General features: G+C 41.5%; 1 protein-coding gene across 4 annotated transcripts; it reads left to right on the top strand.

The window, feature by feature from the left end:
* The first annotated feature begins 1,008 nt into the window (after window positions 1-1,008).
* Window positions 1,009-26,780, top strand: map3k2.S (mitogen-activated protein kinase kinase kinase 2 S homeolog). 4 transcript variants are annotated; one of them, XM_041578049.1, is made up of 17 exons: window positions 1,009-1,029; window positions 6,351-6,421; window positions 16,066-16,178; window positions 16,511-16,554; window positions 17,845-17,944; window positions 18,967-19,080; window positions 19,574-19,673; window positions 19,777-19,907; window positions 20,897-20,976; window positions 21,703-21,770; window positions 21,960-22,052; window positions 22,149-22,355; window positions 22,668-22,816; window positions 23,841-23,972; window positions 24,697-24,826; window positions 25,039-25,216; window positions 25,482-26,780. In XM_041578049.1, exons 2-17 carry the CDS (start codon window positions 6,391-6,393, stop codon window positions 25,705-25,707), a joined length of 1,896 nt encoding a protein of 631 aa, XP_041433983.1. In that variant the 5' UTR covers window positions 1,009-1,029; window positions 6,351-6,390; the 3' UTR covers window positions 25,708-26,780. The 4 variants fall into 4 exon arrangements, with proteins under 4 accessions (XP_041433983.1, XP_041433985.1, XP_041433984.1 ...); XM_041578051.1 differs by lacking the exon at window positions 1,009-1,029 and adding an exon at window positions 1,320-1,649 and having other exon boundaries at window positions 19,574-19,667; XM_041578050.1 differs by lacking the exon at window positions 1,009-1,029 and adding an exon at window positions 1,321-1,649 and having other exon boundaries at window positions 16,514-16,554.
* The last annotated feature ends 278 nt before the right edge of the window (window positions 26,781-27,058 follow it).

Raw genomic sequence — 27,058 nt, 5'->3', positions numbered from 1 at the left:
ATGAAGTAGAGGTAAAACAACTGAACACAGGATGATGGATTTCACACATCTTATATATGAATAACTAAGTACTATCTCTAAAAATGGCAGAAATATGTCCTTTAATGAGTTTCTATCTATTTAACATACCAAAAGGTTAATATATTGTGAGGGCATTTACAAGGATGGGAAATAGTCAGCTCTATTAGAACAGACTAGATTATATCCTTATTTGGGACCTTACTTTGAAGGTCCTTGTACTGGATGGCATTTAGCTTTGTCAGTATAGACTGGACTAATTCCTATCCTTTCCTGGTACCTCACCGCTAGAGGCATTAGGTCCTGTCTGAGGATAGAAACCAGCTCACTGCTACGTGAATCGACTTTTAGGACATCCTGCAGCGAAATACCCGTCCTGCATGCCAGGTCTGGACTGAGAATTAAAATAGGCCCTGGCATTTCAGGTACACAGGCGGCCAACACAGCCCACTATATACTGACTTTCTATGGGACCTTATAGCAGCCCCTCTGGCATTTGCAGAACCCACAGAATGCCAGTCCGGGCCTGCTGCATGCGATGTCCTATGCCTTCGGAATGGCGCATCGGTTGCTTTTACTGTCACTCATAGTCCAAATCTGCAGTCACACCTCCGTCCTCTACCCTTCCTTCTCAGCCCTCAGCCCTCAGTCTTCTGCCCTCAACCCTCCATCCTCCTCCCTCAGTCATCTGCCTTCTGCCCACTGTCCTCTTCCTTCTGCCCTCCCTCACCACTTTAGAAACTTATGGATAAGACTGTCAGCTGAAAAGAGAGATAGGAGGGGGCAGTGCTGAGGAAAGAGGGTGGAGGGAGGAAGGAAGGAAGAGAACTAAAAGGAAGAGGACTGACGGCGGAAGGCAGTGGACTGAGGGAGGAGGATGGAGGGCTGAGTTTGTATGACTGACAGCTGAGACGGAAGGGTAGAGGATGGAGGTGTGATTGCAGATTTGGACGATGAGTGACGATAACCAATGCGCCATTCCAAAAGCATACTACATCACAGGAAGGACAGGTATTTTGCTGCAGGATGTCCTAAAATGCGTTCCGTACACTAGAGGGACGGTCCTTTCCAGGGATAGGAACTAGTCGCTACCAATAACCTAAGCTTCCGCATCTCTATCAACTACAACTCCCAGAATTTCCTTGTTGACAGTTCGCGCACAGCCAATAAGGATTGCTAAAGTACTTATTCCTTCCCCTGTAAAAATGACAGACGGGGCCGTGGCCAATCAGTTGCAAGATTTGTTTCTCAGAGCTGACAGTCCGTGCTCCTCCCCTCACGTGACGTTCCTGTGCCCCTCTGTGCCTGGCGCTAGCCCCGCCTCCTCTGACGTGCGCGCGCTCGGTACTGTCTGGTAGTTCCAGGTTCACACACTCGGTTCTGATCCGTTGCTCCTTGCTTAATCGGTTTACGCCACGGATTCACGCTGCGTGTTTGTAATCGGAGCAACTACGGAGAGCGTGCAAGTTCCGAAGGTTCCGGGATGGCCGCCATTTTGTGAAGAGCGAGACCAGGTTGGGGTAACACTGCCGCTGCCCCCGGGCCTGTGACCCCCGCCCCCCCAGGAGGAACAGGTTGGGGGCGGGGGAAGGGGGTTGTGATTGTGCTTCTGGGAAGTGCCTCACTGACAGGTATGGGCCACACTTTCCTTTCAATGGGGGGAGCAGGCGTATGGGGGTTATATGAGCAGCTGCATGACTTTGTGGGTGTCAAGGCGGGTTGTGGAGCCTCTGTGGGCGACATGGTGAGAGCTATATGGGGGTGCAACAGTGGAACAAAGTGATTGAGGCTGTTGCTGTCTTCTGCTACATTTGTTCAGGAGTCAGAGCCAGCAGTGCAGAGATACATACCATCTGTCAATACGAGTTACATTTGCAGATAATGTTAAAACCAGTGTGAATAAGGAGTGAAATGTGTATTCGAGAGCTCATTGAAATAAGAGAGGATTTCCTGGCTCTTTACTGGACGCTGCATTGGAGATTGGACTTTGGTTCTCCAGTGGATGAGGCCTGTGTTGGTTATACCGAGGCATTTTATTCAGTGTGGCAGAGTTGTGTTTGTTGGGCGCCCGGTTACTGACACATCTTGTGATCTGGTCTGAAATCTGATCTGTAAATGACCTGAGAGTGTTTCTGGCCAACACAACTGCAGCAAGGGGACATTTAGCTTTTCTTTCTCACTGAATTACACTGACTGGCAGATTTTATAGTCTCGTCAGATTTTGTAGCATCTGCAAGATCTTGTGATACCGTGTGTAGTTGCACTATACATGATACAGCTTAGCCCTAAGACTATAGTAGTTTGGACAGGGATGGGTCCAGTTGCCTTTTTTTTACTCAGAAAGTACATATTTCTCCCCGTTCTGTGGGGTGTGCGAGATGCCTGGGAGCTGATCCAGCAAATCATGTAATCCAGCAGGGCGCTGTCTATAAACTGCTTGTTTTGGTCGGAGTAGAGAGGTAAAATGTGGAGATTGGTGGATAAGTGTTGATGTTTTGGCTAGATCAGGTAGACCCAAGCATTTGACCCTATGGCAGGAGGCTGTGCTGTAAGTCACTAAACTGGCTCAAGTGGTTTTTAGGCAACCGGATTCTCCAGCTTCTCTAGTTAGTGCCTGTACAGATCCAAACATTTATGGATTGGGATTCGGGAAGGACAATTGTTCTGGACCCATGCTTTGGTCAATGGTCTGAAGTTATCTGCTAAAATCAGCCTGGGTATGTTCCCTTGTGCTGCAGTTTTGACCAATGTAATTGTATTTACCGTTTTATTCTTCAGTTGTTAGCATAACATTAGTAAAGTTCAGGAAATGTGTTTGGGGGGGGTGCATTTTCAACTGAAGTTCTATCGCCACACTTATTTCATGTCTTTCCAGTGGGAAGCAAAGTATATCCAAAATGGCAGACACGCACAGTAATGCAGAGGTTAAAACACATGCCTGCTGCAGCATCACTACGTACTACTTACTTACTACTTTGTATGGTGCAGACAATGGTCCAGTTTACCCTAGCAACCAGGCAGTGGTTTGCATGAGAGACTGGAAGATGAATAAGCGAGGGTCTGAAAATTAAATTGTAGCCTTACAGGGCAGTGGTATTTTGGGTGCTGAGTTCATTTTACAACTGAAAACAAGCAGAAGAAGAAGGAAATAATTAAAAAATAAATACAAAAAAATGAAGATGAAGACCAGTTTAAAACGTGCAAAGTATATGTTTAATTACATACTAAAAGTTAACGTAAAAGTGAACTACCCCTTGAAAGTTCTCCCTGTTTTGGGAGAGACACCTTATAGACAGATGGTGGTGGAAAACGTCTCTTTTAGGGCAATATGTTGTCTTTACAGGCTGGTGTTATTGTTCAGAGTGGGAGAGTTAATTGTGTCAACAGTTTTGCAGTCTGTGTCATTGTGCTCTGTGTTGAAAGGTCCCCTTTTCTCATACAGCAAAGTAGATCTTCCTCTTTATTTAAAAGACATTTTAAGAAGAAAAAGAGAAGTTAAAAGAATTTGAGTTTTTGCCATGCTAGTGGGATGCTGGTTGTTGTAGTCCAAGAACATCTGGTCAGAAGCAATGTACGTTTAGCTTAGAACAGGGTTGCTAACATTAGGATTTTTAATTAGGGTTAATGTTATACATGGCAAAAAGCTTACCCCAGATCTAGGTCTATAATATCTAGTAGGAAGGTAGAATGTGCTAATCACCTGTATAAAAGCAAGCATTTCATTGGTTGCTATAGTTCCTAGACAATGTAATCTTTACTACTTCTACTTTACTACTACTAGTTACCCATAACTGTTCCCTTAGTGTCACTTTATAACATTTGGGAATTTATAGTGGAGAAAGATGGACTTACTGTTAGGCTGTATCCCAAAAACATCTTGGGAAACCACAGCTATAATTTGTGGATTATTTATTTCAGTTGCTTAAAGGAGAACTAAAGGCTAACTAAAGAAGTAGGCTAGAAATATTGTACATTATGTTTTGGTCTTCTGTACCAGCTCAATGCAACGACAGCCCTTTAGCAGTAAAGATCTTTGTCTCCAAATATACCCCAGTAGCTCCCCATCTTCTTTTCTACTGATTCACTACACATGCTCTGTGCTGCTGTCACTTACTAAGCTTAGGGACCCACTCAAAATGTATAGTACACTTAGAATATAAATGTCACAGTATAAGGCTGATAAGTAATTAATACAGATAATTACTACATGGCAGCACAAAAAAACAGTGCAACTAGCATCAGAATTTGATAACCAGACTTATATCTTCAATTTATATTACAGACAAATCTAATTTTCTGCTTGATAATTTGCGACAACCCCTAAATTTAGCTTCTTAACAGCTGCTCAGAGCCCACTGAGCATGTAAGTGTCACAGACACTTTCCAAGATGGTGACCCCATGTGAGAAGTTTGAAGTCCTGGATCATTGCTGCTATTGAGAAGCTAAAACTTTAGTTTGACGCAATAAGCTCAGTATATAAAATATGGCATTTTAGCCATATTCATTTTTAGGGTTAAGTTCTCCTTTAACTGGTTGGAAACATACATGTTTGTTATACAGTGGCAGAATAAGAAGCTTTGGAGCATTTAACAGTTTGCCCAATGTCGGCAATAAGAACCAATTACCTTGGTCTCTTTTTGGTTTTCTATTTGGTTATTATCATTTCTATATTATAAAACCCTAATATATTCTGCAGTGCATCAATTCTTTATAAAACCCTAATATATTCTGCAGTGACCTTAAAAGGGTGGTTCGCTTTTTTAATTGCCCTTCATTTCTTAATATAATATTTTTTATAGTTTTTTAATTAATTGCCTCCTTGAAACTCTTTACAGCTTTCCAATAGGGGTCACTGGCCCCATCTCAAAAACAAATGCTCTGCAAGCTTACAGATTTATTGTTATTTTCTTCTTTTTATGACTCATGTTTATATTCGGGCCCTCGCCTATGCATATTCCAGTCGCCTATTCAAATCAGTGCATGGTTGCTAAGGCTATTTGGACTCTAGCAACCAGATGCCTGAGATTGCAAACTGGAGAACTGCTAAATCATTAGCTAAATAAAGCAAATACCACATATAATAAAAAAAAAAAATGAAAACCAATTGCATATTGTCTCAAATGTCACTGTCTACATCACACAAAGTTCTTTAATATGTGGACTACCCTTGAAAATGTGGAGTTAAGGGGGTAATACAAGCACACAGAATTTGGCCTGATGAATAACTGCAAACTAGAGTTTTCTTTCTCATAATGATTGTTCATATGTAGTCTGATAACCTCCCATTCTACCTTCTGTTCTGTGCCAGCGCGTGTTTTTTAAGTAAAGGACAATGCACTCATCAGTGTTTATAAATACATTGAGCATTCCTGGGCAGGGATTGACCATATCATCAAGTTCATAATGCAAACAGCAAGTGTCCAGGCCACTGAGAGTTCCATCAGATAAATATGTTTATTTAGCAAGAACGTGCTGCTTTTCCAGCACCAGGCAATCTACCTTAATTATTTTAAACTGCTGTGAGAAACACTCATGGCAAAGCACTTAATTGTTACATAAAATATATTTATATGATGAGAACCCAAGGTGGCTGCTGTTTGTAGGTACTAAAAGCTAAAAACATTGTATGCGTTTATAGAGTGAAATAGGGATTTACTTTCTTCATTTATTATTATTATTAATAATGGATCTTTCGGTAATTTGGAACTTCTTATCTTAAGTCAACTAGAAAATCATGTAAACGTTAAATAAAACCCAACAGGCTGGTTTTGCTGCCAATAAGGATGAATTATATAATAGTTTGGATCAAGTACAAGCTACTGTTTTATTGTTACGGAGAAAAAGAAAAATGTGGATTATCTGATTATAATGGAGTGTATGGGAGATGGCCATGATGTAATTTGGAGCTTTCTGGATAATGGTTTTCCAGATAACAGATCCCCTACCTGTATCTAAATCTTAGGGTAGGGACACACTGGGCGATTTGGGGAGTTTTAGTCGCCTGGCGACTAATCGCCGCGACTTTTCTCCCCGAATGCCTCCCCTCGAAAAATCGCCTGCGTTAATCACACGCGGCGATTCGTTTTCCGAAGTCGCCCGAAGTTTCCTCGTGAGGCAACTTCGGACGATTTCGGAAAACGAATCGCCGCGTGTGATTAGCGCCTGCGATTTTTCATTTTAGCCAGGCGCAGAGCGAGGGGAGGCATTCGGGGAGAAAAGTTGCGGCGATTAGTCGCCAGGCGACTAAAACTCCCCAAATCGCCCAGTGTGTCCCTACCCTTAAAGTCTTACATATTTAAATATGTTCTGATCATGCTTTCCTCTTTTTCAGGAAAAATCGACGGATTCCCATGGGAGGATTGTCTCCCTGAATGCACAGCAACAATCTGGTGCGCATCATGGGTAAGAAATATGTTTTCTCTTGCCTAGATTGGGGGACACAGGCACCATGGGGATGAAGATCCTGTTGCTTGGAGAAAGGACACTAAAAGGTTAAAGTGGCTCCTCCTCCTCCTGCTCTGGGCTTCATCCCCGCCTACCTCCTCAATCCTCAGTTTTCTTTAGTGTCCTCAGAAGGAGGATGGACACTTCGTGGCTGGGAGCAATGGTACAGATTTATTCAGTATCATGCCACTACTAGGGGTCAGTGTTTCTCTTCCAGAACCCCTCCAGCCAAGGACTTCTGATCTGAAGATGCTCTATAGCCTTCCCGCTCTACGGAGGCTGCAGGCTGGGGAGCTCCCCCCCACACTACCCTGGGCACTGGTTCCCGCTCTCCGGAGGCTGCACCAGTAGCCACAACGGAGGGTATGTCTTTTATTGAGCATTCCTGGCTGGCACAAGGAGGTAAGTCAATTCCCTCCTCCCTCCCCCCATTACATGCTGCCTGTCAGCTCTGCAGAAAGGCATTTAGTTTCACTTTCACTGCTACTCTCTCACACAGATTTTCCTAGGCATTTAGTTTCACTTTCACTGCTATTCTCTCACAGACTGCTATTCTCTGACAAAGATTTCCCTAGGCCAGGGATGTCCAAAAGGTAGATGGGATCTACCAGTAGACCTTTAGCTGGTCATCAGAAGATATAAAGACACTGTCAACACACAGTTTGTCTAAATCACCCTCCTGTTTCATGCTTTTTATTTGATATTTATGTTAAGGTTACAATATACATTTTCTCATGAATCAATATTAAGTAATATTTTCCATGGAACAGAATTCTAACAATGCTTTTATATATGTAGATCATAATGGGACAACAGCACTAAAAGTAGTCCCCGCATTGGTAACTCAGTGCCATTCCCAGCAACCTTTCGCGCCACCATCTGGCGCTGCGTCTATTTCATTGTGCACGAGTCGCTGCACACGCGCCTCACGGGCGCCATCTTACTAAGGTACTATACCAAAGCCCGGGAAACCTCTCTGGCGGCCATTTTGGGTCCGCATCTCTCTCTCCAGTACTGAGCGTTTCCAGCCTCACTGTCTCTCACAGAGAAGAACAAGGCACCATTCCTTCCTACCTTGGTGAACAGGTAGTTACACTTCCCTTACTCTTTCTCTAGGGGATTAACACTTCCCTCTCTCTATGGGACCTACTGTGGGGTTTTTCACTACTTCCCTCTGTCTCCACAGATCGCACTCTAAGGGAGAAGTGGTTCACTCCTCTGGACTCTCCTAATATTCCCCAATATCTTACTTACTGGGTTGCACTACATAGTATAGCCATGCAGGCAGGGCAGATGACCAGTCCCTTCCCAAGCAGGCAACTGCATGTACCACCAATGCAATTTAGTATTTGGCATGGGCTACTTGCAGACCTAAATTTGCTAGTGTTTTGGCTGAGCCAATATGTGAAGCCTGTAAGACTGCAGCAGTCACTGCACAATTACAATCCCACACAGCCCTACCAGCCAGCTCTGCGACAGCTACGGCTAATCAAACGAGCTTGGATTCTGAATTGGTGTACGCTCTATCTCTAGCGGGTCTACAAAACCTAGCCAGAGTTCCAGAGACTCTAGATAAGGTCCTACAGCATCTATCTACAGAGCCTCACAGACCGGTCACTCGGCAGTCGGCCACAAAGCGACCTCCCCTTTCCCCACCAGTTTTGCCTGATGAACAGGAAGAGGCATTGGGAAGAGGGACAGATCCTATCCGCAGATGAATAGGATCAGGATACCCCTAGATCACAATGAGAGGTCGAGAGCCTGATTCAGGCACACCCCACCTTTAGCAGAGCGAACCACTAACATTTTTAAGAGGCAAAAGAAGTCTTCTTGTGTCTTTCCAGCCTATGAACAGCTGGGTGACATTGTTAAAGCACAATGGAAAACGCCAGACCATAGAGTCCAATTTTCCATCTCTTTACTCAAACTTATCCTTTTACTTTACAGACCTTGGTCTTCACCCCCAGCAGTGGACCCACCGGTCTCTAAATTGTCAAAGACCACCACCATTCCAGTAGTCGATGCGGCTTCCTTTAACGATCCTATCGACAAACGTCTTGAGGGTTTCTGCAAGTCGATTTTTACAGCAGCAGGCAGAACTCTACGACCTATTATTGCCACCCCATGGGTATCCAGGTCAATGGAAGTTTGGGTGGAACAGGTGGCCCAACTCATGGCTCAGAAGACCCCTCCACATACCTCTTTCTAGCTCCGATAGCGGACACAAATACATAAATTTGCGTAGCAGTCCTGGACGCGGCTAAGCTCGTCACAAGGGCTTCGGCATAATCCATTGCAGCCAGACGTTTCCTTTGGCTAAAAAACTGGTCAACAGATCTTACCTGGTCTCTGCTTGGTCTCCCATTCTCGGAAAAAAAAAAAAAAACTTTTTGGTGCTGAACAGAGAAAGAAAATTCTCAAGCTACAGAGCCAGAGGTCCCAACATGAAAAGCAACAAGCTCCGACCCGCCCCAGATTCCAGTCAAGGCAGAGCACTTCTTGGTCAGGAAGCAGAGCAGCACCTAAGCCCGCACGGGACAAACAGCCTCCGCATGAGGAGGTGCCCACCCCTGAAAGCTAAACCCTTTGGCGGACGCTTAAGTCACTTTCGGGAGGTGTGACGGCATAGAGTAGTGGAACCCTGGGTCCTACAGATCATTTCTATCTCATAGAATTCGCTCAGCTACCTCCGAGGTGATTTTCCATCTCAAGGCTCCCTACCACAGAACCCAGGCACTCAGCTTTCCATGTGGTTCCACACACCCTGACTGCCTCCGCGGGAGTAATGGCGTTCCCTCAAGGGTAAAAGGGGCTTCGGTTTCTACTTAAACCTGTTTATAGTACCCAAAAATTATGGATCTTTTCACCTGGTGCTAGACCTAAAGGCACTAAACGACCATGTAAAGAAGCACCACTTCAAGATGGAATCCATCCAGTCAGTCCTAATGTCCCTGGACATAGAGGATTTCAGGGCGGTGATCGACATCAAAGATGCATACCTGCATGTCCCCATACATCCCAACCACCACTGGGTCCTTCACTTTTCAGTGGCAGGAGAACATTGGCAATCCCTGGCACTCCCCTTCAGACTATCCTCCGTGCAAAGGCTATTCACAAAGGTCATGGCTGCGGCTCTAGAGGACCTGCGACTGCAGGGAGTGAGTGTCATACCATACCTGGACGACCAACTTGTAAGGCCAGTTCCATGGCACTGGCCACAACTCATCTCCAGACACTAATGCTGTTAGGTTGGCAGATAAACTTCCAAAAATCTCGATTCATACCTTCCCAGAGTACAGAATATTTAGGGCTTGATTCTTCATTGGGAAGAGCCTTCCTTCCCCAATCCAAGATCACCTCCATGCAGGGGCTCCTGTCATCTCTGCAGAAAATGGATCAGGTACCTTTAAGGTTGCCATGAGAGCGCTAGGGACTATAGTGTCATCCTGCGATTCCATATGCGCAGCTCCACACCAGAGCCATGCAGAGCCTTACTCCAACACCAGAGGAGGAACTGAGCGAACCTAAACTGCAGGATTCCCCTATCAGATCTAGTTTGAACCTCTATCAGTTGGTGGCATTGACCAACAACACTTCCGTCAGGAAAACCCTTCCCCAATCACCAGTGGACAGTCATCACAACAGTTGCCAGTCTACAAGGTTGGGGAGAAGTATTGGGAGACCTAACCGTACAGGGACGTTGGTCACAGAAAGAACTACTCCCCATCAACATCCTGGAATTAAGAGCAATCTACCTGTCATTGCTCCAATGGTCAGGCAGACTTCAAGATCTACCTGGAAGAATACAGTCAGGCAATGTGACAGCGTTGGCTTTCATCAACCACCAAGGAGGCACAAGGAGTCAAGCTGCCCTACCAGCTATCTCCGCAGTATCCCTGGAGTGGACAACTGGATAGCAGATTTTCTCAGCCGAGAGACCTTAGATCAGGGAGAGTGGAGCCTACACCCAGAGGTTTTTTCAACTGATTCTGGCAAGGTGGGGCACTCCGGAAGTAGACTTAATGGCATCCAGGTACAACAACAAGCTTACGAGGTTCTTCACAAGAAGCAATGACCCTCTGGCCCTAGCATGGACACACTGGTGGTTCCGTGGCAGTTTCACCTAGCTATGTCTTCCCACCACTGGCACTTCTGCCAAGGGTAATCAAGAAGGGTAGAAACAGTTGTAGTGGCACCCTACTGGCCACACCACACTTGGTTCGAAGAGCTCATAAGTTCATCAGTGGACGCACCATTCCACCTTCCAGACAGAATGGATCTGTTATCTCAGGGACTGATCCTCCACCTGAGTTCACCATGGCTGGATTTAACGGCATGACACTTGCAGCCATAATCCTAGCCAGATCAGGAGTTCCAAAAAAGGCCATACCGACCTTACTAAGGGCCAGAAAGCCCGTCTTCGCACGCATCTACCACAGGGTATGGAGGACATTCATATCCTGGTGTAAATCTAAAGCCAAAGACCCACAGTCCTGGGACGAAAGTAGCCTATTGTTATTCCTTCAGGAGGGTTTAGAAATAAGGGCTGGCACTCAGCTCACTGAATGTTCAGGTATCGGCCTTCTCTATCCTTTTTCAGCAGCAGCAGCTTGCAATGCTGCCCAACATCAAGACCTTCCTACAGGGAGCATTGAGGATGATACCTCCATACCGTCATACAATCCCTCCCTGGGATCTCAATATGGTACCTTCTGTATTGCAGGAGCAACCGTTCGAGCCATTGGCTCAATTCCATTAACTCTGCTGACTCTTCAGGTAGTTTTCTATTAGCCATCACTTTGGCTAGACTAGTTTCAAAACTAGCAGCTCTATCTTGTCGTCCACCATTTTTGATTTTTTACAAGGACAAGGCGGTGTTGAGACCTACCTTGGATTTCTTCCTAAGGAGTTCCATCTTAACCAGGACCTGCTGGTTCCTTCATTTTGTCCTGAACAAAAGACAAATTTGGAACAGTTACATACGTAGATGTGGTTCGTTCTCTCAGAACATACACCAGGGCTACCAAGAGTAGAAGGAAGCTAGACAACCTCTTTGTCTTACCAGAAGGACCACGGAAAAGCCTTAAGGCATCTAAGGCCTCCAATGCAAGATGGATTAGGTCAACAATCTTGAAGGCCTATGAGGTACGAGGTAAGGCCACACCCTTCCGGGTTCAGCTCATTCTACTTCTTCACTCAGCACTTCTTGGGTGGTTCCTCTCCAGGCTTCAGCAGAACAGGTCTGTAGGGCTGCAGTGTGGTCATCCACACACACCTTTTCCAAATTCTACAAGGTGCATACATTCGCCTCAGCCAAGCGAGCTTCGGCAGGAAAGTGTTGCAGGTGGTTATTCCCTGAACACTAGGGGTACAAAATCCCGCCCTCATGGGTAGCTTTGGGACGTCCCCATGGTGCCTGTGTCCCCCAATCTAGGCAAGAGAAAAATAGATTTTTGTACTTACCGTTAAATCCTTTTCTCTTGTCCTACATTGGGGGACACAGGCCTTCCCTCCCTGTATTAGTTCATGTTAATATTGATCAGGTAATATCTTATATAATTTTTGTTGTTCAAATACCAACAATTTCAAACAGCAGGTGGTTCATACCGTGCTTAGCTTGCATTGGGGAGGTGCTCCTTCTCTTCACATGGGCAATTGGTAGGGCTCGTCATCTCTTCTTCGGTCAGAAAACTGAGGATTGAGGAGGTAGGCGGGGATGAAGCCCAGAGCAGGAGGAGGAGGAGCCACTTTAACCTTTTAGTGTCCTTTCTCCAAGCAACAGGATCTTCATCCCCATGGTGCCTGTGTCCCCCAATGTAGGACAAGAGAAAAGGATTTAACGGTAAGTACAAAAATCTATTTTTTTCCAAGAGTTAATTTGAAGTTAATGTAAATCCTAGAAGGCATTTTTGGCTTAAAACTTTTAGGGGGCTGTTTACCAATATTATTATAATTAGGGATGCACTGAATCCAGGATTCGGCCGAATCCTTGTGCCTGGCCGAACCGAATCCGAATCCTAATTTGCATATGTAAATTAGGGGTGGGTAGGGAAATCACGTGACTTTTCGCCACAAAAGAATAATTTTTTCCACTTCTTCCTTTCCTGCCCCTAATTCCATATGCATATTTGGATTCGGTTCGGCCGAATCCTAAATAGTGGATTCGGTGCATCCCTAATTATAATTGTGGGGGGATTTCTACACCACAAAAAAAACTCTTAATACATAATTCGGTTTTAGTTGTCAAATAATTCTGTTTTTTTTTTTTTTCTGTTTGTGCTTCTTATATTAGGATATTTTAATAAATGACATGCCATTTGTGGTTTTAGAGAAAATGAGTTTTTTCGTGGTTTCAAAAACTTCTAAAACCACAAAAATGAGAATGTTGTTTCAGAATTTTTTTTAAAGGAGAACTAAACCCTAAAAATTAATATGGTTAAAAATGCCTTATTGTATATACACTTAACGTATTGTACCAGCCTTAAGTTGCAGCTTCTCAATAGCAGCAATGATCCAGGACTTCAAACTTGTCACAGGGGGTCACCATCTTGGAAAGTGTCTGCAACACTCACATGCTCAGTGGGCTCTGAGCAGCTGTTAAGAAGCTAAGCTTAGGGGTTGTCGCAAATTATCAAGCAGAAAATGAGATTTGTCTGTGATATAAGCTGATGCTATAAGGCTGGTTATCAATTTCTGATGCTACTGTATTTGCACTGTTTTCTGTGCTGCCATGTAGTAATTATCTGTATTAATTACTAATCAGCCTTATATTGTGAAATTTATATTCAATGTGTACTGTATATTGTAAATCGTCCCTAAGCTCAGTAAGTGACAACAGCGCAGAGCATGTGCAGTGAATCAGCAGAAAAGAAGATGGGGAGCTACTGGGGTATATTTGGAGATACAGATCTTTACTGCTAAAGGGGTGTGGTATAGAAGCCTAAAACATAATGTACAACATTATCTTTAGTTGTGCTTTAGTTCTCCTTTAAAACTTGTCCATGATTTACAAGAATGGTATAAATGCAGAATTCACATTTTCAGATCATTTAATAAGTGAATGATATATATTAATTGAAGTCTAAAGGTGGCCATACACTATTAATCCACTCGTTTGGCGAGGTCACCGAACAAGCGGCTCTTAACCCAATATGCCAACTAATGGCTGGGCGATATTTGGTTAATCCGAACGTTCGGTCCTCTGGCCAAACGATCGGATTACTAGGCTGCGAATGAGCTCCGACGGTCACAGGATCACATCCACTAGCCGATGCGGTCCTGGATCGAAAAGTCAAACCTGCCTGATCTATCTCTGGCTGATTTTTGGCCTGATATCGATTGGGGAACCCTGTCGGGAGCCCCCACACATGGTCAGACAATCTGCTGAATAGGTCTAAAGGACTGATATCAGCAGCTTTAATCTGCCCGTGTATGGCCACCTTTAGTGCCTTCCTTTCAAAGGGAGAGTACTAAGCTGCCACAGCCATGCTGATCTTCACATCGAATCTGTGTCCTCTTTGCCAAAATTCTATATCTGATACCCATTGTGAGGAGCTGCTTTATGGCTGACATTCTAGCTCTCTGTATAACAGAGCATTTTGTCACAGTGATACAGATCCTATCTGGTACCCATTGTAAGCAGCAGTCCTGTCTTGCTTTATGGCTGAGATTCTAGCTATCTTTATTACAGAGCATTCTGTCCCAGTAGAACAGATCCTATCTGATACCCATTGTAAGCAACAGTCGTTCCCTGCTTTATGGCTGAGATTCTAGCTATCTTTATAACAGAGCATTCTGTAACAGTTGTTACAGTGCATCAGTCATATGGCATGGCTTTTAGCCGTAAGACTGCTGGGCAAGAATGAACTGATCCGTCAGCCTTTACTGGTTCCTGTGTCTGCACCAAAAGGCGCTGTATCAAAACACGCCAGACAGCCAAAATAAAAACTGTATCAAAGTCTGTAGTCTGAAGCAGCCTTAATGTCATTTTTATGATCAGTGTGATTTGTGCTGGTGATGCACTATAAGAACATAAATTCAAGTTTTTAGTGTACCGTTAATTAACATTCATGTCTGCTTTATATTGGCACTGTTGTTAGTTGCTTAGATTACTTCCATGTGCACTGTTCTAACCTTTTCTTAGGTGCACTCCTAAAATGTAAAAAATACCAGCCTTCCTATAGTTTTAACTTTTTCCTCATTAAGCATCATTTTTACCGGCCAGACAAGTAAATTACCATCCAGGTGGCAACCCTAGGTGCATGGCAGCTCCGGGGGATAGATACTGAAGGCACAGAATGAAACCTTGCAGACAAGTATAGTTTAAACAAGAGAAATAAAGCTCCAATTTTATTGTACAAATACATGAGTCATGTCTGACCTGTTTGGCCATTGTACTATCAGAACAGCCTGGATTCCTTTTGCTTGCAATGAGAAACAAAGGATGAGGTACCGGTAATTAAAGCAAATATTAAGTCTCTCTATTCCAAAACAACTTCATGCCCGCGCTGTTATTTTATCTTGCTGTAGGGCTATAGAAGCCCTTTACAGTAAATATCTTAATTCATGGTCAGGATAATATGTAGCTGGCAGATAATGGCTCAGCCTCTTCTGGAGGGGCAGGATATTGCACCACGTGATCTATGTACAAATTAGTGATGTGCGAGTTTTACCTGACTCTAACCTGCTCTCCCTCCACCCGCGCCCACCTGCGACTTCCGGGTTCCTTTTACAGACTTGCGCCGCTTTTGGCTTATACTTCTGTCCAGTCTCAGAAGTGCATGTGTAGAACTGAACGTCACACTGTACAGGTATGGGATCCATTATCCGGAAAGCTCTGAATTACAGAAAGGTTGTCTCTCATATTCTCCATTTTATCCAAATATTCCAAGTTATCCGGAAAGCTCTGAATTACAGAAAGGTTGTCTCCCATATTCTCCATTTTATCCAAATATTCCAAGTTTTTAAAAACTATTTTCTTTTTCTCTGTAATAATAAAACAGTACCTTGTACTTGATCCAAACTAAGATATAATCAATCCTTATTGGAAGCAAAACCAGCCTATTGGGTTTATTTAATGTTAACATGATTTTCTAGTAGACTTAAGATATGAAGATCCAAATTACAGAAACATCCATTATCCGGAAAACCCCAAGTCCCTAGCATTCTGGATAACAGGTCCCATACATGTACAGAGCATCTCAGAAGAAAATTGGCAATATTTACCTGAAAGCATAATTTGTGGCACTGCTGACAGGTTAAGCTTATTATTATTATTATTATTATTATTATTATTATTATTTAGACATTATAATCAGGAGAAAGACTAGTGGGCAGTAAAGCTGAAGTGCATATACATTGAGTTTCTGGGCATTGTCACAGTATTACTGATGCACACTGTTTTCTGCACAGTGTAGATGTTTGGAAGAAGATTAATATTACATTGTAATTGGTGTACTTTGCAAATGGTCTGGAACCCATAGCAACCAACATAAGATTAGCAGAGTTTATCATCTGTATTAGTGCTTGTAGCTAACTTAAATGTACTACATGTGTGCAATTTCTGGACCCACTTCACCCCAGACCTGTTCTATCTGTTACAGATGAGCAGCAGGCTCTAAACTCGATTATGCAGGATCTGGCTGTTCTGCACAAAGCCAGCAGGCCTGCCTTTTCCCTGCATGCACCTGGCAGCTCAAAGTCTCCAAAAAAACAGGTAAGCAGCCCTTATTGAACTACAACTCCTATTATCACCCTTCTACCTCCTAGGGCTCCTGTGTATTGTAATTTTGCTTGAGCTGTCATGCAGTAGGTTCCTCCCCATCCTCCAACCTCATTAAAAGAGCTCTCCAACCAAAAAGATTTTTTTTCGTTATGAAAGAAAATGTTATTGTAAGCAATATTCCTGTACATTCCTTCATCTCTTTCACATATCCGTTTCTGACTCTTCAAACAGTGTAGCAAAAGTAATTTCTATTTAGGGCCTTTAGGTTAATCATGAGACTCCATATTGTTTCATTCCAACTAATATGCCTTTTCTTTTCAAAGCAGAATGCTGTTCGTGTCAAATTTGAACACAGAGGGGAGAAGAGGTAAGTGGGTGATCCACAGTGATTCTACTGTTACTATTGATTGAATTTAGAAATTTTATTGCAATATAGATGTTACAGTGCTCCTTTGTCCCCTCTGTTGTTTTGAACGTCACCAAGTAAAGGTCACCAAACAAGCAGAACATTATGGGGGGGAATTCACAAACGTGGAGGAAGCATATTTTTGGTGTAAAACTGGTGTTAAAACTTAAATACAATCTCAGTATTCACAAATAGAAATACGCCAAAATATCCACTCAACTGCCATTTTTCATATGCTGGTGAAAGAAAAAAACAGTGTACAGACACTTTTGTGAATATTTCGGTAAAATGACAAAAACAGAGAAGAAAATAAAGTTTTTAACAACATGTTCTCCTGACATTTTTAAAATGGAGTAAAGCTCAGTGTAACACTTTCACATGTGTGAGCTTTGCAGAGTCTCCATTCACCCCACTTTTAGGTGTAGTATGGAGGAATATTTGGAATATTCATGTGGATTAGCAGCCTATTGGCAGGGTACAAGCTCTGTTTTCTGTGTAATCAGAAATTAATAACTAGGTTTCTAAACAAGAAAAACAGTATATACTATTTTTATTTATAAAGGTTGTTTATTTCCAACATAAAATAGGCGATAAAAACATGTTTTTAGCATTATTTTGCTATTATTTGCTAAATGAATGAGACAATGTTAGCATTTTGAGTAAATATATATATCTTTTAGATAGTTATTTATTCAAATTTTAGTTTTTGTACCAGTACATAGCCCACCCCCATTGTCTTCCCAATCAGTGAGCAATTTATAAACACCGGAAAGCTTAACTGGGATCTTGGGCTACTGGGCATGTTCCTAGGTGAGATAAATAATGGGAATGGGTTTGTGATAAAGCCTGTGTTCTGCCATATTGGGCTTTCAAAATGTCAGGGAATCTCTTCTCTGAAGGGCACAATCATTAGAATGAGGCACATGTACAGTTGAGAGTCACCTGATGACAGATGAAATGACATGCAAAAGGCAAAGTCTGGAAACTGTTCTGATCAAAAGACAAACAGAAGCAGAGAGAGAGAGAGAGGTTTGTGAATTTGGAGGGAACTCTGACAATTTTATCTCCACTTTTATTTTGTCTCAATATAACCACTTTTGTGAATCTCTCCCAATATGTCAGTAGGGCCCCATTTGTAGGCCAGTAAGCCGCAGAGTTGGCATATTTTATTGGCACATGCATGTCCACCATAACATTTTACGATGTTTCTCCTGCTGATCACAAACTCGACTGTCATCTTTTTTTTCTTAGAATCCTTCAGTTCTCCCGACCAGTCCTACTGGAAGATCTTTACGCTAAGGCCAAAGTTGCATTTGGGCAGTGCATGGATTTGCATTACAGCAATAATGAGGTATTCCTGATTGCAGCAAATACAAATTCAACGCTAAGCTACTTTCTAAAGTCATGCAAACAGCTCTCCTGCAGTAGGTGTTTTACCAGGCCACCAAGTTAGTGATTGGTGGCACAGATTTTAGCTGATATGAACTTTCTGCCCCTAGGCCAACAATTTGATAATAATAAAGCGGGAGTGCCAAATGCAGAGCTGAAGCCTGTGGACTGCATCTCCTCAATGACAATTTGTTTGTCATATAAATTAGTCAGCCTTGTATATGTTCTCATATTTGTCAATGCAACTACCAGAACAGGAGATTCTGAGTAGAGCTCCAGCAGTGTAGTAGTCACACAGCCTAAAGGAAACTGGCTGAAATCCAAATGCTTTCCTAATCACACATTTTCTTTTCTGTTTTGATTCAGTCATCAGTAAGCCAGTACAGCTGCAGGCCAAACAAGTACTTTATTTTGGCTGTGAAAACTTGATTTGCTAAAAATGTTATCTTTGTTGAAATCTAAACATTTGAAAAGAATATATATATATTAGTCTACCTCCCTTGCTTTGCTTCAGTTTGAAGCTGTGTGGCTTAGGGGAGCATTGTCTGGTCTGTGCCTATACGGGTGCAGTATTCAGCTTCCTTATCTAGTAATAGGTGAAAATGTGCATAATGTTAAGTGTTTGTCTTCATACTTTGCTTTCTCTTTAAATAACTCAAAGTAAACCCAATTGTTAGTAAGTAATAACATATATTATAGGGATTAATTAACTATATTCATCAGTATTTATTAAACTGTATATATAGACTAGTTTATCCTGCGCTTGGAGCCTTATGTAGCTTAAGTATTTATGGTTATCTTTGAGTAGGAGAATTGCATATTATTCCTTTTTGGAGCATCGGTTTAATGAAAACTGTCACGAAAAATGTTTTACTAAGTAAACAATCTTGCTAGGAGTTGGGTACATCTGTATGGTTGACCAAGATCTGCCATTTTCTTGTTTTCACTCCGTGTAACATAATGTGTAATTTTCATCATTTGCAGCTGGTCATTCCACTGAAAACACAGGATGATTTGGACAAGGCTGTTGAGTTGCTGGACAGAAGTGTTCACTTGAAGAGCCTTAAAATCCTGCTTGTACTGCATGGTCACACAGAGGTAATAGTTGTTAGCATTTTGCACCCATTTGTACACTATTATTTTGCACTGTCCTTCCTATACCCTATGGCAGTGTCACGTGTCTGTATGAAGCATCCTTTCTCCAAAAGCAAATGCTAAATAAAAAGTATCTGTCACAAATTGCATACCTTTGTGGACAAGAGGAATCTCTACAAATGTGCTACACCTGTAGGATAGTTGCCAAAAATGTGCACGCTTGTCAGATATATCATGCTTATGGAGATTCTTATATTGCACTTTGAGAAGGAAGCAGCAGCAATTCCATGCAAATTGTTTTCACAGCAGTGATATTTTTTCTTATGGTCATTGATCCTGTCCATAGGCTTTGGTGTCTAATCTGTATTAAGCCATTTTATTTTTTGTATTACGCACAAAAGTGGTTTATTGTGATGGTTATGTTATAGTACTTCTTAAACCCAATGGACCTGCTTGTCTGCAATATTACATTGTTTCCCCCCCTCTTCCTGTGCAGATTCCCATCCCGTGTGATATGGAACACATGCCCTCACTGGAAGATTTGGATAATTCAGTATTTGCAAACTTGGACAAGAAAAATAAGACATCAGGTATTGGTAGGTGCTTCTATATTTTCAACTTGTTTTATCACTAATATGATACTAGCGAATGATGTAAGGGGAAAAAGTCCAATTTTGAATTTGTTTGTCTGCCATTAAGGTTCTCAGACCAGGGACAGTAGTTCCCCACCCCCAGGGTACATTCCAGAAGATTTGCATCAGGTTGTGCGCAATGGATCGTTTACAAGTATCAACAGTGAAGGTGAATTTATTCCTGAAAGCATGGACCAAGTAAGCATTTGTTTATTTATTTTTTCTGTGACATCTACTGCTCTGCTGTCTTATGGGGTTCACTAGAATACTTTGAAGAAAATCACTGGCACAACAGGTCATAATGTCATGTGTGTTTATTTCAAATGTGAAGTTTATCAGGAGTGTGTCCCTCAAAAGTAAGGTGTGGAATAATGGTTAAAGGTTAATCCTGCTTGCACTATGACCTGTTGTGCCAGTGATTTTTTTTTTAGTCTTAGGGGGTTGCTGTTCCCCCACACTGTGCATGTTGACAGGGAGTTCTGATGATTCCTTTCACTAGAATGCTACACAACCTGGCAGAGAGTTTGGTTAGTAGTGCATTCAGATCAGATGGACTGATCAGAATGTGTAATATTGGCATGTAGTATACTTACTAATGGGATATGTAATGTTTATGTGATCAAGTACTTGCTCCAATGTATTCCTTTGATTAACGAAATACGTTGTAGAAGCAAGCACATTAAAGGAACAGTAACACCAAAAAATGAAGTGTTTTAAAGTAATGAAAATATCATATACTGTTGCCCTGCACTGGTAAAACTGACTTGTTTGCGTCAGAAACACTACTATAGTTCATATAAACAAGCTGCTGAGTAGCAATGGCGGAAATTAAAGAACGGCTATATGGCACAGGTTAACTAATGGATAACGGATATCACCATTAGACAGACAGAGCTTATTTGCTATCTGCTGTGTAACCTGAGCCATTTCTCCTTTGAATGTCTGCCCCTATTGCTACACAGCAGCTTAAGTTATATAAACAATATTAGTGTTTCTTAAGCAAATACGGCAGTTTTACCAGTGCAGGACAACACTGCATTATATTTTCATTACTTTAAAACACTTATTTTTTGACGTTACTGTTCCTTTAAGGTGATGGACTTTTTATGCATCTTCAGTATTCTTCTTGTTGATGCAGGAAAAGGCTCCATAATTTGCAACTGATTCTTAATATTCTCATTCCATAGATGCTTGACCCCTTGTCCCTCAGTAGCCCTGAAAACTCAGGATCTGGAAGCTGCCCGTCGCTTGATAGTCCCTTAGATGGGTAAGTCCCATGGGAAAGTGGCTTTCTCTAAACCACTAAAGATTACCGTATATATTTTATTTTTTCCTGATCACGGTTTGTGTTCTGTAGCTTTTCATTTCTCACTTAATTCATAGGATGTCTATGCTTATTTTATAATTCTCTAGACATTTTATTGTAGCCCCTGTTTTTGCTCATGCCAGAATAGATATTCCCCTGTACTAAGCGCAATTCAGCAGGAACCACCCCTTAACTTACTCATAGCCTTTTAAAAAAGCGACAGCATATAACTATACCAGCATATGTATTCCCCTGTACTAAGTGCAATTCAGCAGGAACCAACCCTAACTCTACTCATAGCCTTTAAAGAGTGACAGCATATAACTATACCAGCATATGTATTTCCCTGTACTAAGTGAAGAGTTGTATGAAGCTACATTTATTATTGCAAATGGTTAACATCAGACTTCTGTGTGTCTTGAATATGGGCATAAAGCTACACTATGTATGTAATAGCAGTGGAGGTGTGTTGCTATAAAGAAATCTAAAGATATGCAATGTTAAGAGATTATAGGTATCTAAGGTGTATAGAATCATATGCTATTAAGTTGTCTGGTGATCAGTTGTTTGCCAACAAATATTAATGCATGTCCTTATTAAAAAAAACAAAAAAACTAGCAACTAAATCTTGTAATGTATTACTGTGCTGTTTGGCTTCCATTTATTTTCCACACTTTGCCATTACAGAGACAGCTACTCAAAGTCCCGCATGCCTAGAGCTCAGAGCTATCCCGACAATCACCAGGAGTTTTTAGGTACTGTATGTCTGCCTGCTCCATTTTTTAATATTCTGCAAAGTCAGATTTCTATGGAACACAGTCTATTTCAGAGGAAGCAGAGTTCATTTGTTTTAGTTAATTTGTAATAAATAGATTCTGCTGTAGGGTGGTAGAACATGGACACTATTTTTCCCTTTCCATATCTGAACAGAATTCTTTCTTTAGAATATGACATTCCAGTGTTTGAAAAATTTGGGAAAGGAGGGACCTACCCACGAAGGTACCATGTGTCTTATCATCATCAGGATTATAATGATGGTAAGTGACAGGATAGGTAAAATATGTTATATTGAATTAACGCTTCTTTTCATATGATTTTCTAATGGCAGCCTGTTTGTGGTCAATTTGCCGTAGGGCGTAAAACCTTTCCAAGGGCCAGAAGAACTCAGGGTAACAGCTTACGGTCGCCTGTCAGTTTCAGCCCTACTGACCACTCGCTTAGCACTAGCAGCGGGAGCAGTGTCTTCACCCCAGAATATGATGACAACCGTCTGAGGAGAAGGGGAAGCGACATAGACAATCCAACCCTGTCTGTTATGGATATCAGTCCACCCAGTAGATGTAAGTAATGACTGGTATTTTTATATTCATGTCTTTAATTAAGATATTAAATCATTTATTTGTGATGTCCCACAGCATTTTCCCCTTATTTTGTAGTCACTTATGCAGTCCGTTTTGAACTGACAGCAAGAGCAATTGCTTGTACCAACCTAAATTACTTGGGCTTACCGAGCATGTTAATTAAGTCATTTGTCTTGTTTAGCAAACTGATTGCAGTATGAGATACGAAAAACTGTAACCTATAGTTCGCATCCAAAATGTTGTCCCATTCTTGTTTTTGCCTTTATAGTATTTTAAAATCCATTTCTATAGCTCCCCGTGCACCATCGAACTGGAGGCTTGGAAAGCTGCTGGGCCAGGGTGCTTTTGGCAGAGTTTACCTGTGCTATGATGCAGACACTGGTCGAGAACTGGCTGTTAAACAAGTGCAGTTTGACCCTGACAGTCCAGAAACGAGTAAGGTAAAGAATAACTTTAAAGGGACAGCACCTGTAAACAATTATGTGTGGGGAACTATGCACTAGGCATAAGGAATCATTGTCTAACATAAATGCTAAATTGCAGTGCAGTTGACAATTAGCAACCAATCAGCTATTAACTTTGAACAGTCTACAACAAATTAGCAAGTGAAAACACAGCTATAATTGATTGCTATGGGAAACATTGCTGTGCAGTTTTGAACTTTTGTTCATAAATCTGCCCTATATTTTTTGTCATAGCACATCGCACAGCCTAAGATGCAAATTGGCTTTCCAGACTGACCCATGGTGGCAGCTGAAGCCCATGCCATACAAATACTGATGTTATCTTATTTTGGCTATAATAATATAATATAATAATTTGTATGTGTGTGTTGAACAAATGTCTGTAATCATCATGCTGTTGGTGTTAATTGTTAGAATGTTTTGGTGATGTCCCACTGTCCATGAACATTATCTGTACTTGTCTTGCCATAACATTCCAGATTGATGTCCTGTTTGAATACTGCATTTAATAAATTATTCTGTAACGGAAAAGGAAAGTAAATCTCTGGAGGGTGCTGAATGGTAGGCACCCCCAGTTATTGTAATCACTTTGATGTCCCTGGCCAGCCCTTTCTTCGCAAGGGTGTGCATGTACAGTAGAAAAGCCAAATTTTAACTAAAAGTCCAGCTATTTCACTCTATTGTACATGCATTGCCCCAGATTTATTGAAGAAAGAAGAAGCAAATCAAGAGGATTGCTCTATGGTGCTCGCTGAAAATGACCCTGGGCCAATGCAGTTTTCTACTAACGAGTACTGGCATAGGGTATCCGGTATGAGAGACTTTCCTTCTCCTTCAAACTTTATTTGCCAGTTTAATAATTGCCTTAATATAATTGCTAGCAGTGGTTATCCTGCACAGAACTGTTCTTCTTTTCAGCTCGGTCTGTGTTGTTATAGCTGAATTGCTTAATGTTTAAAGCCTGCAGTTAGAAAAAAAAATATGTTTGCCTGAATTTCAGGAGGTGAATGCACTGGAGTGCGAAATTCAACTGCTAAAAAACCTTTTGCATGAAAGAATTGTACAGTATTATGGTTGTCTGAGAGATTCACAGGAGAAGACGCTGTCCATATTCATGGAATACATGCCAGGGGTAAGATCAGCATACGTATACAACCCACTACTGCCTGCAGTCATTCATACTGTTTGCTTACTATATTTACGTATACAACCCACTACTGCCTGCAGTCATTCATACTGTTTGCTTACTATATTTAGGTGACTTGAAGCCAAGGTTAAATGCAGACTATTAAATTGAACAGATTTACATAATTAACTCTCAATATTCGACTGCCGAATGTAAATCCTTCGACTTCAAATATCGAAGTCGAAGGATTTACCGCTAATAGTTCGATCGAACCTTAAAATCGTTTGATTTGAAGGATTTTAATCGATCGATCGAACGATTGTTAGAAAGCCTATGGGACCTTCCCCATAGGCTAACATTGCACCTCGGTAGGTTTTAGGTGGAGAAGTAGGGGGTCAAAGTTTTTTTTAAAGAGACAGTTCTTCGACTATCGAATGGTCGAATATTCAAACGATTTTTAGTTTGAATCGTTCGATTCAAAGTCGTAGTCGAAGGTCGAAGTAGCCAAAAAAAACATTCAAAATTCAAAGTTTTTTTATTCTATTCCTTCATGTGCCCCCTAGAGTTTTAATATAAGAATAGCAAATGTTCTATCATTCTATCTATTAGTTTGAGGTGGGAAGCACACGGACATAGTGGTGTTCTTGTTTGTCTATGATCACAGCTGCATAATAAAACTGCTCTATGATGTTAAAGTAAATTGTTATCTCTCGCTTTCTGTTGTGAATAGGGATCTATAAAGGACCAGCTTAAAGCTTATGGAGCACTTACCGAATCTGTGACACGGAAATATACAAGGCAGATCCTGGAGGGTGTTCATTATTTGCACAGTAACATGATTGTACACAGGGATATTAAAGGTTGGTCCTGCGGCCAGGAAATCTGGAGGGATATTCATGTGTATGTTGCTTTGTGTTGTTCTTATTAACAAGCATTTAGAAAGTACCTACATATTTCACAAGTGCTGAAGAATAATAGGGTTTTAAGTATCAAATCCATCCTTACAGAGCTTGCAGTCTAAAGGAGTGGAAGTAAATCAGTCTTTGACATATGAAACATGTTTCTCTAACAGGAGCCAATATCCTTCGCAACTCTTCGGGCAATGTAAAGCTGGGAGACTTTGGTGCCAGTAAGCGGCTGCAGACTATCTGTCTCTCTGGCACTGGGATGAAATCAGTCACTGGGACCCCTTACTGGATGAGCCCAGAAGTCATCAGCGGAGAAGGTTACGGTCGGAAAGCAGATATTTGGTAGGTTCATAGATATGAAAAATTAAAGGGGTTCTAAACCCAAAACAATTTATACAGATTTACCCAGACTGCTTCTTTGTGTAATTTTGCAATTTGCAGTCATTTTCTAATGGTTTCTGAGATATTAGCAGTTGTAGACAGTTTTATACTGCTGTATGTGCCTCACAGAATATGTGTAAATAACATGATTTGTCCTGTGTATTATAGTACACATTATTGTTTGTCCTGTATTATTGCTCCTTCAACTCTTATTCTTCTGTGCTAGGAGTGTGGGATGCACCGTTGTTGAAATGTTGACTGAGAAGCCACCATGGGCCGAATTTGAAGCCATGGCTGCAATCTTTAAAATTGCCACCCAGCCCACCAACCCACAGCTGCCGGCACATGTTTCAGAATATTGTCGGGATTTCCTCAAAAGGATTTTCGTAGAAGCCAAATCGAGACCCTCGACAGAGGAACTCTTGCGGCACACGTTTGCCCAGTATCACTAACGGCTTCCCTTGATTCAGCTCTTCCGTTGCTGCTTTCCTTTACTTCCAAAGGTGATGGCACTTTATTCAAACAGCAGAATGACAAGAGAGGTCTGTGCAATTCTCTCGATAACCCCCTTCCTTCTGGGAGAGCTGAATAGACTTGGTTTAGTTTTGAGTTTTTGATGAGGACATTGTTTGGAACTTTATACAAGGTACTAATTTGACTCTCCCAGACAAAGCACTTTATTGCATTTTCATTCTTGGATGAATAAATGGTAGTGAAGGATGTCTACCTACACAAGGCAGCTCCATTTATCTCCAAGCACCTGGTTTGGTCGACGCTGGGGGAACAGAACTGTTTTTGTTTTTTTTGTAAATCAAATATTCAGTCTGATCTTCTTAAGTTATGACCCTAAACCTGTCATGAGTAATCTGGAATCCTCGTGCTACATGACTGCTGTTCAAGAAAACAAGCCAAGAAAAACCTGGGCCTCAGGACTCTAAAAATCCCTCTTAAAGTTTTATACCCGAAATTCGACTAAATGTACAGTATGAAGCACGTCACTCAGACAAAAAGAAGAAATGGTTTTAAACTGAAGCATCCTTGTTACTCTGTCAGATTTAATGCTATATAAAAGAGAGCAAGATTATAATTTATAATACAAAGTAATTACTGTAGGGAACAAATATGTGTGTATATGAGAGATAAACTTGAATATATATATACACGGTACTTTACTAGTTCTCCCGGTGGTGCAAGCTGAGTCAAATTTTAGCTTCTTTGTCCTTAAGTTTGTGACAAAAGTCCATAGAGGGAAGGCTGTAAAGATACCAATGTCCCATTATTTGTTATAAGCCAAGAGGAGTGATTTACCCTATGCTGCCTTTACTGATATAATTAGATATACGATAGTTATGCCCTGATGGCAAAGTTTTTTTTTGGACAAAAATAATGTGTATTTATTTTTGTCATTTTTTTTAATTTGTTTATATTGCCACCACATTGTCATATGAAGTGGGTAGCGTTAAATATATTTGAGGATTATTTGTTAATTTATTGAGTAAAACCATCATGCATGGTTTGTGATCAAGCTCATTTGTTTCTGTATATTCTATTCAAAACAGTCTGCCAACAACCTGGATCCACGTAAAGATCTTTGCTTTAATAGGGATAGAGCTCTGCTAGTAGTAACAGCAGCTTTTGACAAGTCTTGTTTTAATTTGGAAAGTCTTTGGAAAGTCCTTTTACACCTTGTAAAGCAATACCTTTCAAGTCATGCTTATGTGATTGTCTTATAGGACTGGTGCCCTATACTGTAGCAGATTTGTTCCCTAGGGAATTCATTAAGGAAGAAAATTGACTTAAAAC

This window comes from Xenopus laevis, chromosome 9_10S (assembly GCF_017654675.1).
Source record: "Xenopus laevis strain J_2021 chromosome 9_10S, Xenopus_laevis_v10.1, whole genome shotgun sequence".
Taxonomy (NCBI): domain Eukaryota; kingdom Metazoa; phylum Chordata; class Amphibia; order Anura; family Pipidae; genus Xenopus; species Xenopus laevis.
The sequence above is the reverse complement of the archived record's forward strand: the minus strand, read 5'-3'. Positions and strand labels throughout refer to the sequence as shown.

Excerpts from the sequence above, each read along its gene's own strand:
- map3k2.S (XM_041578049.1), top strand. The coding sequence starts at position 6,391 with ATGCACAGCAACAATCTGGTGCGCATCATGG. Across the intron at positions 19,081-19,573 it reads TACTGCATGGTCACACAGAG|ATTCCCATCCCGTGTGATAT; the intron begins GTAATAGTTGTT and ends CTTCCTGTGCAG. Across the intron at positions 23,973-24,696 it reads TCATGGAATACATGCCAGGG|GGATCTATAAAGGACCAGCT; the intron begins GTAAGATCAGCA and ends TGTTGTGAATAG.